The sequence below is a fragment of the Simochromis diagramma genome, unplaced genomic scaffold (genome assembly GCF_900408965.1).
Source record: "Simochromis diagramma unplaced genomic scaffold, fSimDia1.1 OVJJ01000171.1, whole genome shotgun sequence".
Lineage (NCBI taxonomy): Eukaryota > Metazoa > Chordata > Actinopteri > Cichliformes > Cichlidae > Simochromis > Simochromis diagramma.
This window is the reverse complement of record NW_024387222.1, coordinates 1,043,961-1,062,539: the sequence shown is the minus strand read 5'-3', so window position 1 is coordinate 1,062,539 and position 18,579 is coordinate 1,043,961. Positions and strand designations below refer to the sequence as shown.

Below are 18,579 nucleotides of genomic sequence, written 5' to 3'. Positions count from 1 at the left end.
CTTTGCTTTACTTGGTTTATTCATCAGTCTGTTGGTCCTAAAACTACAGTTGTCACGGTTCTGGGTCCGTTGGACCCAGTATTTTGAGTTTATTGTGTTTTGATTTAAGTTTGCATCAGGGATTGTGTTCTTGTTCTCTTGTCGTGTTATGGTAATGTTTATGTCTATTATTAGAGTTCCATGTTCTGTTTATCTGGGTTTAAGATGTGGGTTTAGTTTCATATGTCATTTCAAGTCTGTCTCTGTCTAGTCTGTGTCTTAGTAAAGTGTGTTTTGTTTCCTGTTTTATTGTGAAGGTCTGCGTCTCATGTGAGTGCGTTCAGTTTTACCTTTGTCTCGTCTTGTTGATTATTCCCAGCTGTGTCCACCACCTGTGTGTAATTCCCCTGTGGTTCTCTGTGTATTTAAGTCATGTCTTCAGTCATTGTTGTTGCTGGTCCGTCTGTGTATTCCACCCTGCGTCATCTGTGTATCTACCATGTCACATCCGTGTGCTCTCCCTGCTGTCCATCGTCATTCTCCTCTGCTCGTTCTCATTCAGGTTTGTGCTTTGTAGTTTAGTTGTTTCCCAGTATAGTTTAGTTCCAGCCCCGTTTGCCGTTTGTATTTACTTTCATGTTCAATAAACCACCTTTACACCTTCACGACTGCCTGCACTTGGATCCTCCTTCTCCTCCACACGGCTCACCTCACTCACCGTGACAGTACGGACCAGCCAGATATGGATCCAGCGGCATTCACCCCACCCACGGAGCTTCGGGACCTCATCACGAACTCCGCTTCACAAATAATCAACCTGTGGCTAGAGTATGAGGGAGAAGCATTCCTCCGCGTTCTGGAAGCCAGACTGCAACAGCTGCTCACGGATTATCCCTGGCTATTGGACTCACTACACCCACTCGTGCAAGACTTCATCCTTCACGAACTTCACCTACACCCACCAGCCGCCATCGCTTCCCAACCCAGCCGGACGCCGGAGGTTTTGCCCTGCCCGCCGGAGGTTTTGCCCTGCCCGCCGGAGGTTTTGCCCTGCCCGCCGGAGGTTTTGCCCTGCCCGCCGGAGGTTTTGCCCTGCCCGCCGGAGGTTTTGCCCTGCCCGCCGGAGGTTTTGCCCGGGAGGAAGCGACGATTGCGCCGTCGGCGCGTCGCCCCACAGCTGGAGAATAGGACTTCAGAACTGCCGGCTGTGGTGAGTGGAAAAGACGCTCTGTCTGTTTCACCAGTTCATATGACTGTTTATACCGGGGCTGTGTTCGTTGACCCAGCTGCTCAGCCGGTAGCTCGGTTAGCTGCCCAGCAGTCGCTAACCCAGTCAGCCACTCAATCATCACCTCCATTACAGTCACAGTCAGACCCGGCAGACACCATGTTACAGTCCATAGCCCAGTCAATAGCCCAGTTGGCAAGTGATTCGTCAGCCTTATCAGTTCAGCCAGCCACTCCACCTGTTACTGCTTTGCTACCTGTAGCTCAGTTGCCACCAGTTCAGCAGCCTGTCCACTCACTTACCCAGCCTTTATCCTCACAGCCTCATTACAAGCAGGGAACACACTTCACGCAGACTTTAACTGGTTCATTTAAACTGGCCATCTCAGAGACAGTTGCTCCCTCTAGGGCCTCCCCAGAGGCTGGGTGCCAGTCACCAGCCACCTCTGGACCCCTAGAGGTCGAGATGCTAGCACCAGTGGCTTCATTAGAGGACTTTACTGAGCAGTCTCAGCCGTCATCCCCTGCTGAGAGCTCCAGTGAGTCTGCCCCTCTACCCCTGTCCTCCGCTGGAGGACCAGAGGGACCCATTCAGCCGTCAATCTCAGCTGGGGGGCCCGAGGAGCCCGTCCAGCCTCAAGTTTCGTCTGCTGGGGGTTTAGAAAAACCCAGCCAGCCTCAAGTGTCGTCTGCTGGGGGTTTAGGAGAACCCAGCCAGCCTCAAGCCACGTCTGCTGGAGGGCCCGAGGAGCCCGTCCAGCCTCATGTTTCGTCTGCTGGGGGTTTAGGAGAACCCATCCAGCCTCAAGCCACGTCTGCTGGAGGGCCCGAGGAGCCCATCCAGCCTCATGCCACGTCTGCTGGGGGTTCTGGAGAACCCAGCCAGCCTCAAGTTTCGTCTGCTGGGGGTTCTGGAGAACCCAGCCGGCCTCAAGCCACGTCTGCTGGAGGGCCCGAGGAGCCCATCCAGCCTCATGCCACGTCTGCTGGAGGGCCCGAGGAGCCCACCCAGCACCACGCCTCGTTAGCTGAGGGTCCTGGAGGACCCAGCCAGCACATCCTCACACCTGCTGATGGTCCTGGAGGACCCAGCCAGCACGTCCTCACACCTGCTGACGGTCCTGGAGGACCCAGCCAGCACATCTCTACATCATCACCTGCAGCATTCACGCCACCGCCTACAGCATTCACATCATCGCCATTCGCATCACCGCCTGCAGAGTCGCTGCCGTCAGGTTCCGCAGCCGTCCCGCTGCCGTCAGGTTCCGCAGCCGTCCCGCTGCCGTCAGGTTCCGCAGCCGTCCCGCTGCCGTCAGGTTCCGCAGCCGTCCCGCTGCCGTCAGGTTCCGCAGCCGTCCCGCTGCCGTCAGGTTCCGCAGCCGTCCCGCTGCCGTCATCCACGCCTGGTCCGGCCTCCGTGCCTTCATCGGCCTCGTCCGGTCCGGCCTCCGTGCCTTCATCGGCCTCGTCCGGTCCGGCCTCCGTGCCTTCATCGGCCTCGTCCGGTCCCGCCTCGTCCGGTCCCGCCTCGTCCGGTCCCGCCTCGTCTGGTCCTGTGGTTGCCACGCCGCCGTCAGAGCCAGCTCGACCTGTTCCGCCTAGCCTCTGCCGGCCGTTTTCCAGGCCTATAAGGTGGCATCATGGCCTTTGGGGACGGCCTCCGGAAAGGGTTTGTCGCCGCCGCTGGCATCGTGGCCGCCCTCCGGACTTCTGTTGCCACCCCCGCCTTCTGCGTGGACGACCTCCTACGCGCCGCCATTGCCTTCCGCATTGCCAGCCTCCAGAACTGCATTCGCGCCGCCGTTGCCGTCCGCACGGTCGGCCCCCGGACCTGCTCCGTTGCCGTGTGCACGGTCGGCCTCCAGAACTGTTTGCCCGTCGCCGCCGTTGCCGTGTGCACGGTCGGCCTCCAGAACTGTTTGCCCGTCGCCGCCGTTGCTGTGGGCATGGGGTCGGTCCCCTGACTGTGTTATGGACTAGTGAACAGTCGTGTTTTGGTTCTGGACTCTGTGCTCCTTGTTTTTTGTTTCGGACCCTCCTTCCTGGACCCCCTCCGCCCGCCCTGGCTTGGTGCTTCCTGCTTTTTTGTTTTGTTTGGGGCTGTTGGGAGCCAGCCCTTAGAGGGGGGGTACTGTCACGGTTCTGGGTCCGTTGGACCCAGTATTTTGAGTTTATTGTGTTTTGATTTAAGTTTGCATCAGGGATTGTGTTCTTGTTCTCTTGTCGTGTTATGGTAATGTTTATGTCTATTATTAGAGTTCCATGTTCTGTTTATCTGGGTTTAAGATGTGGGTTTAGTTTCATATGTCATTTCAAGTCTGTCTCTGTCTAGTCTGTGTCTTAGTAAAGTGTGTTTTGTTTCCTGTTTTATTGTGAAGGTCTGCGTCTCATGTGAGTGCGTTCAGTTTTACCTTTGTCTCGTCTTGTTGATTATTCCCAGCTGTGTCCACCACCTGTGTGTAATTCCCCTGTGGTTCTCTGTGTATTTAAGTCATGTCTTCAGTCATTGTTGTTGCTGGTCCGTCTGTGTATTCCACCCTGCGTCATCTGTGTATCTACCATGTCACATCAGTGTGCTCTCCCTGCTGTCCATCGTCATTCTCCTCTGCTCGTTCTCATTCAGGTTTGTGCTTTGTAGTTTAGTTGTTTCCCAGTATAGTTTAGTTCCAGCCCCGTTTGCCGTTTGTATTTACTTTCATGTTCAATAAACCACCTTTACACCTTCACGACTGCCTGCACTTGGATCCTCCTTCTCCTCCACACGGCTCACCTCACTCGCCGTGACAACAGTAAACGTCTTCTTCAGTTTCTCTCAAACAGCTGAAGGTAGCTGCTGCTTTTTATAGTTACAAATTAGGAACTTTAAAACAGATTGAAATGCAGAAAAAGCATGTTTGGCAAATTTCAATTGTGTGAATTAGTGAAGAATATTGATTTCTGATGCAGTAGTAAAGTAATCATGTTGAAATCTGGGCCTACACCCTCATGTAATACCACTTTGAACCACAAGATGGTACAGTAAGGCAGCATCTAGTCTGAACTGAGCTCAAATTTGTACTGTTGCTTTTGCACTACAGCAAACTCTGCTTGTGTGCTGCCCGAACAGTTTTATGTAATATTGGCATGAAATATTAATACTGACAGGAATGGAAGCAATGTCAGATTTAAAAAGCCTGAACTCTTAAATGTACCCCTACATTTAAAATAGATAAATAATACAATAAAAATGGCAATTAACATAAATGGTATTTTGTTCAGTCAAGTCTGTGTCTTAGATCAGTGGTTCTCAAACTTTTCACAATAAATACCCCCTCGTAAAATATGGCTCTTGAAGTACCACCCTTATGACCGACATTAAAGTACAGTAGTGTAGGTCTATTTAACACCATATACTGTTTACACCAGACAATTTTATTTCTCATAAGAGTGTTATTTATTTTAACTGTGATAAACAGGATGTGACAAGTGATAATGATAACAACTGTACTGCATTAAAACATTCACAGCAGGTGGGATGTCCGGTCTTTAGGTGATGACCTATGAACCCTGCTACTGGGTCGAAACTACTCTGAATTCATCAAGGCTTTTTTTTTTTTTTCTTTTAACAGATTTTAATACTTTGTATCTTGTTTAATTTAATCTGAACAAGCCCCTAAAAACAATCAGTGATCACTGTCGGCCTCTCTCGGTTTTTATTACCACTCTTTGTTTTAAAGCTCAGTTTTTAAAACTACAGCCCAGCCCATGTAGCAGTGTATTGATGACTAACCTCGTATTATGGATGGAAGTTTGGTCCGTTTACAGCATCCTGCCATGTCATTGCATTTGTCCCTAACCATCAGTTACTGAGTGGAAAAAGTTGGCGTTCATCCTCCAGCTTCACTGTTTTCTATTATGCTAACAGCTGTGTTGCTAGGGACTGTAACCAACGTAGCACATCATTATATACCAGCTAGCCCGACTTCCGTAACCCTGTTTAGTTTTCTGTCATTCACTTCAGAAGTGATAGCAGAGCTGTACATTAATCAGAACACGGTATATTATTTAATCTTAAACATTTGGAGACTTCCCACATACCACTAGAGGGAGCCCATGTATGGCCAGTGGTACATGTACAACAGTTTGAGCACCACTGTCTTAGATGATACAATGAATATACTGGGCATGTATCTGTTACTTTCTGATGTGGGTGTAGTGATTTTTTGTCAATAATCTAAATCTAAACTCTTGATCAAATATAAAATGCACTAATGTAAAGGAATGTACACAGAAAAGGTTAATCAGCAGCTTATCTAGGTTCAGATCGCAGAGGGGTCACTTCTTTCAGGTGACACAGAGGTGATACCAAGCCAGCTCAGGATTTCGGTTACATCCACACTAGCCCGGATAGATTTAAAAATGGCGTTTTTCTCTGAAAATGCTCCGAGTCCACACCAGCGTTTTCAGTGTTTTCACAGAGTTGTACGTCCATATTGAAACGGCCCAAAACACGTACGTTCCAGTCCTGTGCATGTGTGAGACACAAGAAGATTCAAACTGCCTCATTTCTGTCTGCCATTTACTTACCCTCCGGCTCTTTGAAACATCATGGCCATCAATCCATGAAGGAAGCTAATTTCTGCCACATATATGCACAGCCTCACTCTTTCCGGCTGTTTGCTGAGCTCCAGTTCAAATCACTCCTCATTCATGAGCAAAGTGACATTCAGTGCCTTTCAGCTCAATGTCGGCGAGTGGAGATTCGTCCACCAGAGCCTCCAGTCAACATGGCTCCAAACAAGATTTCTGTGTTATTAACAACAATAAAAAAAATCTAAATTTATAAACCTCCTTTTAGTTTCACTTTTGTCTTAAATGTACTCTCAGTAAAAGGTCTCCTAATCACAATGTAAAGCACATTTGAAGCTAGCCCCTCTTTGTCTTTGTGGTTTGCTCTGCTGCTGCTTCCTGTTTGGTTAAACATTGTTTCTGAGGCAACATTTATTAAACACCACTTGACCCAGAAAAACACTGAGCGAAACCCTTTTTTCTTGCCCCTCGAGATGACTGGAAAAAGTTTTTAGGTTTTACAGAGAAATACAGCAGAGTGGTCCTCAATGACAAAAAGCATCCTTGTGTGTGGTTACAAGAAACTGACAGCAGGAAGCATCAAACATTAAACAATAACAAAAACAGGCTCATTCAAAGTATTAGTGATCATTTTAATATGTTAAAACCTAACAAAAAAAAAAAGAGTGGCGGGAAGCATGGTTGTCATGGTTTATGCTGCAGGAGGTCTTCTACGTTTAGTGCAGGTAGAAGTTCATAAAAACAAGGAAGTCTGTCTATAAATTGATGATCAAGTATTACAGAGATCCCCAACTTAAGTCCTCAACTTAATAAACTTGCTATTACTGTATTTTTCAGACTATAAGGCGCATTAAGTGAAACCAAACAGGCCTACCTTTATCTATATGATCATCTGCTGTCACACTGTTTGATTTGATGTAAAAGCTCGAGTAGGAAAAGTGCCATATGACCTCTGGTTTTTGTGAAGAAGGTGACATTTTTCAAACTGCATGAGGAAGTAAACACCAATGGCATGAAACACAGATTTAAAATGAGTTGAGGGCATTTTTCAGTTGGCCACTAGCTGAAAGAATCTCCTTTGTCTCACTGAAGCTCTGTTAGACATGTGAGGTGTTCCCGTGTTGGAAAAACTCAGAAATTGGTGTGCTTCTGTCTATTCACAGTATGTACTAATTCAAGACAAAGGTATTCTTGTTTGTACATGTATGTATTTCTGTTAGTTTCAAAGTTCCGTGTTGCAACAGCCAGTAAAAATGACAGAAAATGTTTTTTTTTTTTAATATGACATGTGCTCTCACTTGAAGGTCTGCTAACCACATTGTAAAGTACCAATGAAGTTAGCCTCTCTGTGTTTGTGGTTTGGTCTGCTGCTACTTCCTGTTTGATGTTGATGATTAAAACCTGCCTGACTGACAGAAACAGACAGTGAAAGCTGCTCAAATACTTTCACCCACCAAGATGTCTGCAGACAGTCAGACTGCAGCCGATTTTAGAGTGAAATACAGCAGAAGGATCGACAGTGATGGACGAGAGCAAGAGCACAGTGAGGCTGAGATGCTAGATGATGGAGAACAACATCCTGATGTTGGGCTGCAGGCAGCTGGTAAGCAGGAAATAAATAAACTATTGTACTATTGCCGGGTCTTGACCTCACAAAACAAAGTGCCTTGAGCCAACTGTTGTTGCGATTCTGCGCTATATAAATAAAACTGAATATGAGGGAATTTAAGTTAGTTTAATATGTTTAAAAACTGTTCAGTCGTCAAAAAATTACAGAAAAGGAGGGAAGTTCCACAAGACTCTTATCTGACAGATCAGTGGCAAAGGTAGAAATATTAAAAACAAGGAAGTCTTCTTAGACACTGTGTGGTGCAAGTGAAACCACAGGAAACAACTCGAGAGTGGTCTTCATGTCTTCAGAGCTAATTGTATTTTTAAGCTTATTTTCGACCATACTGACAGATATACTGGCCTTTTTCTGGCCCCCATGCTCTAAGAATCACCTAGAAATATTTCTCATTCTCAAACACTGTTTCTCTGTTTTCTATATGTTAAACAATCTCCTGTAAATATGAGGCTAACATGATGAACTTGTTCAGCTCATTCTCAAGATGAGTGCAGTCTGATTACGACGTATTTATTAATTAAAATAATACAATTATTAAATCTCAATTTTGTCTCTGTAGAATTAAACATCCAGGTGAAGCTTTTAGCTGTGAAAAGAAGATGGTTCAGAGCTTTTGAAGTGAATCTTGGGCTGCTGTATCTTTTGATTCTGTCTGGAATCACCACACGATGTGAGTAATTTTATTAAAATATAGCATGGTGGATGTATTATTTTACAGATTAGATGTTGATGTAGACTTGCTTTTGTTTGGCTCCTATTCTTAGTTCATATTTTAGTTAGAAACAGTCACAGTTTCCCATCTACATGGGAAATGGGTGATATTTGTTTTATTGTTTATTTATTATTGTTTTCTTTTCTTTTTATTGTTTTTAAATAGAAAGGTCTGCAAGAAGAAGAATGAAAAGGAAAGTTTTCAGCCTTCATTAGTAAAGTAATCAATGCTGATCCCAAATGTAACTTTATTTAAGGCATATGTGATGAAAGCTATGACACAGTTTCTCTATAAGGCAAAACAGTGTTGCCCTTTAAAAAGCATTTCCTGGTTTGTATGCACCGTGAGAGTGAGGTGTGAATGTGTTTTTCCTCTCTCTCTTTAAGAGCTCCTCTTTTGTTGAACAATGAAAAATAATTTATTCTTGCCTCGCAAATTGTTTGATAGTCTAATGGGCTTTACAAATATAAAGAAAAGGGAATTCTCCGTCTAGCGTTCAGCACACTGGAGGTTATCACTCATATTAATCACATTCATTTATAGGCCTGTGTTTCTTTGCATGCTGTCACTTCCTCAAAGCCATTTCCTGTCTGAAACAGATAAGAAACAGAAAGCCAGCACAGATCCAAAAACTGCAGTTCCTTTAATGACCACTAAAGGCTGATTCTGAAAGCGAGTCAGTCCCCACAGACTACCATGTTATGATGAGCACCTTTCCAGCATTAAAAGCATGTTCCCATTCAGGACAAAATGAGTTTTGGTCTCTGAGATTAGTTTCCCTCTTCATAAATGGCTTTTAGTGGATTCTATTTAAATGCATTTTAAATGGAATTCTCTGATCAGTATTATGAGCTGCTGTGTGGTACAGCCTGACCAACAAGTTTGTTTTGCTGACTGAGCTTCTAGTATTTCATGAGTCTCTTACTTAGCATTGAATGCACTGATTGATTGAGTGGTTAAGAGATGGCCCAGTGTGTGTGACGAGTTATCTACTGCTCTCTCTGTTGTTAGTCCTGTGCATCTTTCATCATGTCAGCTTATTAGTAATCTATGATTGCCAAGCTCTCTCCTCCCTTCATCTGTCTACCGCAAAATTTCTGCTCTGCCATCAAGAAAGACTTGATTTCTTACCCCTGCTCTTGGCTGGAGTACCAGCTTACCTTTGCCAAGAACCACAACCATCTCGCTGGAGAAGGCGCCACTGATGTCGTGGCGAGCGGCTGGTGAGGGTCCTAGACTTTTTACATCTTGGTGTTCCCTGGACCCTGTTGGACCCGGTCCCCTTCACCTGGTGTCAACCTTGGGTATCTGCGGCATCTTGCACAGATTTCACCTACTTCTCCCACTGCTGCTTCTACAGACGTGGTGCCCATTAGAATAGGTCTGGTGAATTTAAGGTCCATCGTGAACAAAACTTTTATCCTTAAGGAATGTTTCATGTCCCAGAGTTTGGACCTTCTCAGCGTTACTTAAACACAGACCTCTCCGGGTGAGTCCAGTGTTTTTTCAGAATTATTACCCCACTGTCACTCATACTTTAATACCCTGAGGTCCTTGGGTCATGGAGGAGTTTTGCCGACTGTTTTCTCCAGCTTTGAACCGAGCCTTTTACGAGTTGAGCCTCTTCCGTCCGCTGCTGTGCACAGCGATCTACTGGTCACCAAAGTATACAACAAAGATTTTTTGTGGGAATTTTCAGACTTCTTGGATGAAATTATGTCAAAATATGAGCAAGTTTTAATTTTTAGGGGGAGTTAAAATTCACATGTGCTACTCTGGAAAGCCTCTGGTAAAAGACTTCTTAGACATATTGGACTCCTTTGGCCTCACTCAGTTGGTGAACGGCCCGACCCATGAATGTACCCACACACTGGATCTTGCTTTATCTTAAGGTTTACCCATTTCTAATTTATTCAAACTCTTTGCTCTTGCTCGGTGCTGACATGTTTTTACTCTTCAACGGCTGCTCATGTCTCCACTGTTTTTAATAATTTGGACTTGCAGCCCTCTGTGTCTTCCAGCACTGAGGAGCTTTCCCTGTAATTTAATTCCTTGTGCCATACGCCATAATACTGTTGTAAATTCTGTGGCTCCAATTAAAACCAGGCGATCAAAGCCCAGATCAGACCCTTGGTTAAGTGATCATACCTGTGCCATCAGATGGGAGTGCAGGAGAAATGAAAGTTGAAGATGGACAAACTGCAAGTCTCTTCTGAGAGACTGAGAGCTGGTGTTGTTTTCAAAGAGCTGTGGAAACTGCAAGAGCAAAACATTTTTCCGACATCATTACTGCTAACGCTCACAACCCCCTTGTCCTTTATAATACATTAACACTGCTTTTAATGCCCATGTCCCTCTGAAAGCTTACAGAGAACTCTGATAATTTTGTTAACACCGAAGCTTGTATTTCTCTTGCCTCCTGTAGCCGTCGCATTGAAATGTAATTATTATGTGATTGCAATGTTCAAAATTTGGTGTTTAATCTGGATTCATGTTGTGTTGTCACCACCTACTGGTGGGCCTGAGTGTGGCGCTTTGTGGTGCGCATGCTTTGGGGTGAGGCTCAATTAAGCGCACGTGTCACCAGAGACTGAAGGCTCAAGCCAGAAAGAGAATGCTAGCCTGTGCAAAGGGTGGAAATATAGAAGATATGGACTACAATTGTTCATGAATGTTCAGTAGAAAGGCGCACACGGTATGTTGGTGCATTTACTTTGTGTGTATGTTTTATTTGAGTTGTAATTTTTGTTCTGCTGATGTAATATCCGTGTTTTTCATTGATCATTTCACCATAGTTTTTCACGGTGTTTGCTGGTGAAAAGAAGATTAAAATACTGGCTGAACATCAGTTGGAGCATGGCCCTTTATTCTACTCCGAACATGAAAAACCTTCAGGAGCAGTTACACCTCCCATCATCGGTCCATCTTGCTCCCCTGCCTGGCTGTCTTTGATCACTTAGAGCTTATTTCCCTTTCCTCTCTTGAGAAACTGGTTACCAGTATGAAACCAACTGTGATGTCGTTCCTCCACATCTTCTTAAGGTTGTTACTACTGTTGGTCTTTTTATCCTTAATGTCATTAATGGTAATTTGACCTCCAGCCATTTTAAACATGCTGTGGTGAAACCCGTGTTGAAGAAACCTGACATTGACCCTTCTGCTTTGTCTAACTTTGGCTTTTTTTCCCCAAAATCTTGGGAAAGATCGTTTACACCCAGCTGAAGGCCTTCCTGGATGAATGTAAAATTTTGGGAGAGTTCCACTTTGGATTTAAAACAAACCACAGCACTGAATCTGCTCTTTTAAGGGTTTTTAATAACATATTTTTAGCAATGTTTTCTGGGAACAGAGTTTTCCTTGTCTTTTAAATTTACAGCTGATGACCATAACATTCTCATCTCCAGACTGGAGCAGTGGGTTCAGTTCTGCAATGGTTTAGGTCTGACCTCTATGACAGGAGTTTCTGTGTCATGATGGACGATCTTACCTCTGGTTCCGCTGCCCTGCCCTGGGGCTTCCTCGGGGTTCCATTCATTGTCCTCTACTGTTCTCTCTGTATTTGCTGCCACTTGGTGCTAGTTTTAGAAAGCATTGTGTTTTAATTTATATGCTAATGCCTGTCAAGTCTATTTCCCTTTCAAACACAGTGGTTCTCTTCAGCCTCTCCTTGATTATCTCAATGACATCAGGGGGTGGATGGCACTGAATTTTCTTAATTTTAATGAAAAAAAGACCGAGGTCATGCTTTTTAAATCCAGTGCCTCCAGCTGTATCCCTGCCTTTGACCTTTCCTCTTTGGCCCCACAGGAAAAATCCAGAATCACCAATTTAGTTGTGAAAATGGAAAGCAGCCTAAAACCTGACTGGCATGTCAATGCTGTGGTTAAGTCCTCCATCTTTCAGTTCAGACGGCTGTAAAGATTAAGCCGTCCTGTCTAGATGCCACCTAGAGACAATGCTGCATGATTTTAACAAGAACAAGAGCACATAACCATGGTTTTAGTGTACCTTCACTGGTTTACCGTTCAGTTTTAAATCCATTTTAACATTCCTTTATTTCTTTTTAAGCCTCTTAATGGTCATAATAGTCTGTATGTGTGCATGATTGTGGAGGTGGAGTGAATGTTCTTTTTGTTCCTTCAAACTCTTCACTCAACACGGTGATTCTGTGATTATCTCAACAAAGCAGACAGGCAGCAGCATCTGCTGCAGACTGATGCAGGTGCAGCCACACTATGTTAGACAGTGGCCGTCTGTCATTGTGCGACTAGTTAGTTCACTTGGTGCATTGAGCAGCATGCAGCTCAGCATGTGTTAGTTCCATTCATGTGATGGGAATAATAAAAACTTCATTGATAAAATGCTTTAAACTTTAAATCAGTTTCCTGTTTTGTTTCTAACCAGATATTTTAGTCACTTTGGAAAAAGAGCATCTCCAGGCTAATTGTTCAAGTAAGAAATATTTCAAAAACAAATATAAATAAATATTCATGAACTAACTTTGCAGTCATTTTTCCTTTTTTATTCCTGTTTTATTATTATTTTATTATAATTATGTTTGTTCTCAACATGCAGCAAAAATAATTCAACTACAGCAAGAAATCAAGTTGCTAAAGGAGAAGATCAAAGGTAACAAGCTGTTAAAAACTAAAAATCTTTATTACACAACAAAAACTATGAGCAGTAAATAAATACCGCCTTTAAAACATGTGTTTGACTTTAAGAGAAGTGTCCCGATCGATGGACGAGATTTGGAAGCAGCTGTTACTTTAAATCCACTGAGGCAAAGCACTGGCAAGAGAGCAGGAGAGACTGTCAGGATAAAGGAGCTGATCTGGTGATGATAAACAGCAAAGAGGAACAGGTGGGTGTGTTTGTTCATGTCTGTGTGATCTTTGATGGAGCTGACAGTCATCTGTTACTTGTGTTTTTGACCTGCTGTCAGTCTGTGACCTGCTTCCTGTCTCCACTCTGATGGATTTCTTTGGTTCTCCTTTTATGTTAGAGACATTCACATTCAAATGCAAAGTTTTTACACATTTTTGAAGCAAAAATTTAAATTACACAGAAATGTTCCAAAATAAAAGCAATCCTCATAATCCTGGCTAAGTTTCTTATTTAATAAAACCAAAGAAAATATAATATTAACAGTGATCCCACTGCAACAGTAACTGAGCTACAAATTCAAATTTAATTTGTCACACACACAACCATACACAGTACGGCATGTGGTGAAATGCTTATTGCTGTGCAATGCCCGACCATTAAATGACAACAAGAATTGACAGTCACATTTACAGATTACTACAAAATTTAAAGATTTTAAGTTAGGAATTTACAGTAAAAGAATGTGCAAATAATGATTTACGAAAGAAATTATGAATAAAAAAAAAAAATAAATTATAAGAAGTGTGCAAATAAACAGAGTGCTGTGGTGATGTATTGTGTGTGAGAGAGTCCAGTCCTACACCTGGTTCAGGGCCCGAATAGCCTGGGAGAAGAAGCTCTTCTTCATTCTCTCTTTTTTGGCCTTAAGGGAGCAGAAGCGCTTCTTAGACCTCAACTCAAAGAGTCCATTGTTGGGATGGGAGAGGTCCATCATAATCTTCCTGGCTTTGGTCTTTCCCCGCTTGGTGTGGATGGACAGCAGGTCAGGAAGCTCTGATTGAATGATGCGTTCGGCTGAGCGCACCACTCTTTGCAGATCTCGTCTGTCCTGCTTGGTGCTGTTCCCAAACCAGGTGCAGATGTTTGCCGTCAGGACGCTCTCGATGGTGCAGGAGTAGAAGTTCTTGAGCACCTCAGTGGCAGATGGAAGTCTCTAAGTCTTCTGGGGAAAAAGAGATGCTGGCATTAACACTAGAGTGTTAATGTGACAGGACGATGACGGGTCCCGAGTGATGTGGACACCCAGGTACCGGAAGCTATCCACTCTCTCCACTGGTGTGCCACTGATGATCTCATCATCTGCTTTGTAGTGAAGTCCATAATCAGCTCCTTAGTCTTGCTGATGTTTAGGAGGGAGTTGTTCTCCTGGCACCAGGTCTCCAGGTTCCTAATCTCCTCCAGGTAGGCCGTCTCGATGTTGTCGGAGATCAGGCCCACAACAACACTGTCGTCAGCACACTTGAAATGGAGGGGGAGGCTTGTTTACCCACCCTCAGAGATTGGAGTCTGTCTGTGGTGAAGTTGAGAATCCACTGACACAGTGATGAGCTGAGTCCTAGATCCTTCAACTTGATGAAAAGCTTAGAGGGAATTATTGTGTTGAATGCTGAACTGTAGTCCATGAACAGCATCCTAACACAATTCCCTCTGCCAGTGTCCAGGTGACTCAGGGATGTGTGGAGCAGGTGAGATATGGCATCATCTGTGGAACAATTAGTCCGGTATGCAAACTGAAGTGGGTCGATGGTGGCAGGAAGTGAAGAAGTGATGTGATCTCTCATCAGTCTTTCAAAACACTTCATCACAAGTGAAGTGAAGTCAGTGCTACTGGGCGGTAACCATTGTGGCAAGTGGACTGTTGTTTCTTTGGGACAGTGACAATGATGGACTCTTTGAAGCTCGTGGGAACCAGTGCTTGGGCCAGGGAGAGGTTGAAAATGAACATGAACACCAGTGCTAGCAGGTCAACTCAGGCTCTCAGGACCCGACCAGGGACTGCATCTGAACCTGCAGCCTTCCTGGTGTTCACTCTCCTGATAGCTTCCCTCACGGCATGCTCTGTGATGATGAAAGCGTTATCTTCACTGGCGCACTCTGTGCGCACGCAATTTGTTGTTTTAATTGCTGCAGCGTCGAAGCGTGCATAAAATGTGTTCAGCTCAACAGCCAGTGAAACATCGGCATTCATCATAGCATAGCATCTTTATTTATAGCAGCGCTTTACATCCAACAATGTTGGCCAAAGTGCTACAAATAGAAAACAAAGAGAAAACAGTTTAAATTACATATAGAATATCTTAAAAAAGCAATATAATTAATAAGAAACATATTAAGAGACATCAACAAGTCATCATTGAAGAAGCTGGTTGTTTATAGTCCATTATTGTCTGCAGTCTCTGGTGTAGCTGTGACTCTAGTTTCCTGTAGCTCTGCTCTGCCTTTCTGATCGCGCTGCTCACGTTTTAAGACACAGCTTGTATTGGTCCATATTACCAGCGATGAGCCTGTCTTTGTAGACAGCGGTGCGTGATCGCAGATGTTTTTATCCACCCACGGCTTCTGGTTGGGAAATGTTCGAATGATAAATCCACTAGTTTCCTGATAAATCCCAAAATCCGCTTCTGTAAACATGTTGATGAAACATGTCCCAGTCTGCGTCATCCAGAGCGTCCTGCAGCACGGCCACTGAGTGGTCTGTCCAGTGTGCGAACTCCCTCCTGATTGGTGCTTGCTGCTTTAGCCTTTGTTTGTAAAAAGGCATAAGGAAGATGGGGGCATGGTCTGATTTTCCAAATGCCGGCAGAGGCTGAGCTTTGTAGCAGTCCTTGAACGGAGTGTAGCAGCGATCTAATGTCCTACTGTCCCTGGTAGGGCAGTTGATGTGAGTTGATGTACACAGCATCCTGGTGAAGTGCTTGTTGTTGTGTGAGAGTCCGTGTCTGCGTGATGAGGAATATAAAACGCGCAGGCAATGACCACAGGGAATTCCGGAGGGAGATAGAAAGGGCGACATTTAATGATCAAAAGTTCCAGATTGGGCGAGCAAAAGCGTGTGAGTGGGGAAATTCTTTGGGTATTTTTGATTTCTGCACAATGGAAGAACTGAAAAATTTCATCACATTTATTCTTCCTTCTGACATATTCACAAGATGATGTCACTACAACAGAAGTGCTGAATTATGACTGGAGCAAATATTTGTGTCTCTTCCCAAATAGATATTTATTAATGAACTGAACATGAGAGGAGAGTCCTGGACTGGTCTGACAGGCAAACAGACATCAGGAGGATATAAATGGGAATGGGTGGACGGATCAGCGCTGACAGAAACGTGAGACATTAGTTTGTTTCTATTCCAGAGTTATTATTTAGAAGTGAAACATTGATGTTTTGGAAGATAGATCAGCAATACATGAGTTGAGCTATTTTCCAACAGCCCCACAAACTGAATGTAAAGAAAAGCAGAAATCCTCCTTTGAATGAACAGCTGTGCTTGAACTCTCTTCATCTGCAGTCTGTGATGACGTTCAGTTACAACAAGTCAGTTTGAAGGAATCAGGATTGAAAAAAGTTTACTCCAGCTTAATATCATATTTTATTTCTCTGACAGGTTGTGGGCACCAGCACAGCAGAGTACGAGTTATGATTCCTATGGAGTCTGCTGTGATGATAAAGGGAACTTGAAACAGGCAGTTGAACATTATGTTGGTTACAGCTCGAAGACCTTCATCTGTGAGAAATGAGTTTGGTGCTTTGATGTAAATGTTTGAATAATCCAACCAAAGACACCTCACTATGAAATGTCCTGCATGAGCCTCAGACTCAGCTTACAGTCTTTACTTGTTCATTCTGCATCATATATTGATTACATATATTGTCCCTCTGTGCTCTGTGCTGTACAGTAAGGTTGGAAGTCATCCACACAAAAACTTGAAGTACTTCATTACTCTGTAGTTCCAGCAAATTGTTCTAATAAAAGTCAAAGTGCAGCTTGTCTTTACTTTGGTTTACTTGGTTTATTCATCAGTCTGTTGGTCCTAAAACTTCAGTAAATGTCTTCTTCAGTTTCTCTGAAACAGCTGAAAGTAGCTGCTTCTTATTTTTAGCTACAAATGGGGGATTTTGACAGGAGATTGAAATGAAGAAGAAAAGCAGATTTAACAAATTTCAAATGTGCGAATAAGTTATCAATTCTCTTTTATGCTGCACTTGTAAAGTAAGGATAGAGAAGTTGGGGCTAAATGGGATGTTAAATTGTTGACTCCAGGAAACAGAGTTTATGTAGATGAATGTAACCAGGTTCTTTCTCTCAATGTATTTTAGTTGTCCAACTTTAACCTGACATTGTCAGAGCTAAATGTATTAAAGGACTCCTGTTATTCATGTTTTTGATCTGCTGTGTGCTTTATTTCCTGACTTCATTCTGACGGATCATTTCTAAATATGGATCTATTTTTGTACTCTGAATTTTAATGTTTTTCCTTTTGTTTTCTAGATTATTGTATACTAGCAATCCACAAATGTCTCATTTCTAAAGCAAGAAGAAAATGTTTAAGAATTATATATATTCTGATCTAATATTAGAAGCCTTGAATAGGTAGAGGAGGATACAGAGGCAGGCTCATCTTCTTCAGTCCACAGTGCCAAGAGGGAGACAGGTGAGGTGTGGCTGACCACAGTGATGAAGAGGGGCTCGTCTGTGGCTGCAGCGTTCTTCTTCCAAGTTACTCCTCCGAGTAAGTTTTCCTCAGATGATCTTCCAGGTCTTTTATGGGCAAGAGGCACCAGCTCTTCTCTTTGAAAAAAAATTCCCTTAACAAAGTAGTATGGGCTGCTTCAGAAAAGGGTCCTTGTCCGTTCTTTCTTCTTATGTTGTCGTCTGAGGTGTTCTGCTCTTCGCAGCTTACTAAGTTGTTGCTTTATTTCCTCCTGCAGGGCAGTAAGTCCCTCCCTTTCTGTCTCATTGGCCCTGCTCCACTGTTTCCTCAGTTGTCTTCTCTCTTTCACTAATCTGTCAATTTCCCGCCGTCTCCTGGACTTTAACTGGTTTAAATGGCCTTTCTGCTGTCTCTGAGTCTTGTTTTTTACACCAAACACAATATTACATGTATAATGTGCACTAACAAAACTGCACTACAGCATTAGGTCAGACCACAAGTGTGTTGTTCTTTTACAACAAACAGCAACAATCACTTCATACAAACCTGTGTGTTACACCAGTGGAAGAAGCTTTCCCTTCATCAGTCTTCTTGTTTCTTACTATAGGGGTGAACAGCTACACTAACACTCTCTGGCTCTATGCTGCCCCCCTGTGGTGACAGTTTGATTTAATGTTTGTGTGAAATGTTAAAAGATACATGTGAAAGGAAAAGGAGCATTTTGACATTTAAGAAGCTGGAGCTATAGTTATTGTTTAAAATGTTTAAAATTTTCAGCACCACAGACAGTGAGAAGCAGGTCTGCGCTCTGTATCATATCTTTATTCAATGTGGATGTGGATATGGGAGAACAAAACTATACAACCTTGGGTTAGGGTAAAGTCTACAGCACAGTTGTTGTCCCTGTATAATGTAGTAGTGAGGATTTGTGGACATGTTAACCACATGGGGTAGCTCAGGTAGTAGAGCGGGTCACCTACTCACCGGAAGGTCGGTGGTTTGATCCCAGGCTGCCTCCTGGCTGCATATCAAATATCCTTGGGCAAGATACTAACCCCATGTTTGCCTACTGGTGGTGGTCAGAGAGCCCGGTGGCGCCAGTATCCAGCAGCCTCGCCTCTGTCAGTGCGCTCCGGGGCAG

The 18,579-nt window shown here is 43.9% G+C and overlaps 1 protein-coding gene across 1 annotated transcript; it reads left to right on the top strand.

Moving 5' to 3' along the window:
- The first annotated feature begins 5,274 nt into the window (after positions 1-5,274).
- On the top strand, positions 5,275-16,780 carry LOC120746573 (CD209 antigen-like protein E). The gene is made up of 7 exons (XM_040052000.1): positions 5,275-7,378; positions 7,962-8,072; positions 12,519-12,566; positions 12,690-12,743; positions 12,839-12,978; positions 15,999-16,111; positions 16,391-16,780. Exons 1-7 carry the CDS (start codon positions 7,234-7,236, stop codon positions 16,521-16,523), a joined length of 744 nt encoding a protein of 247 aa, XP_039907934.1. The 5' UTR covers positions 5,275-7,233; the 3' UTR covers positions 16,524-16,780.
- The last annotated feature ends 1,799 nt before the right edge of the window (positions 16,781-18,579 follow it).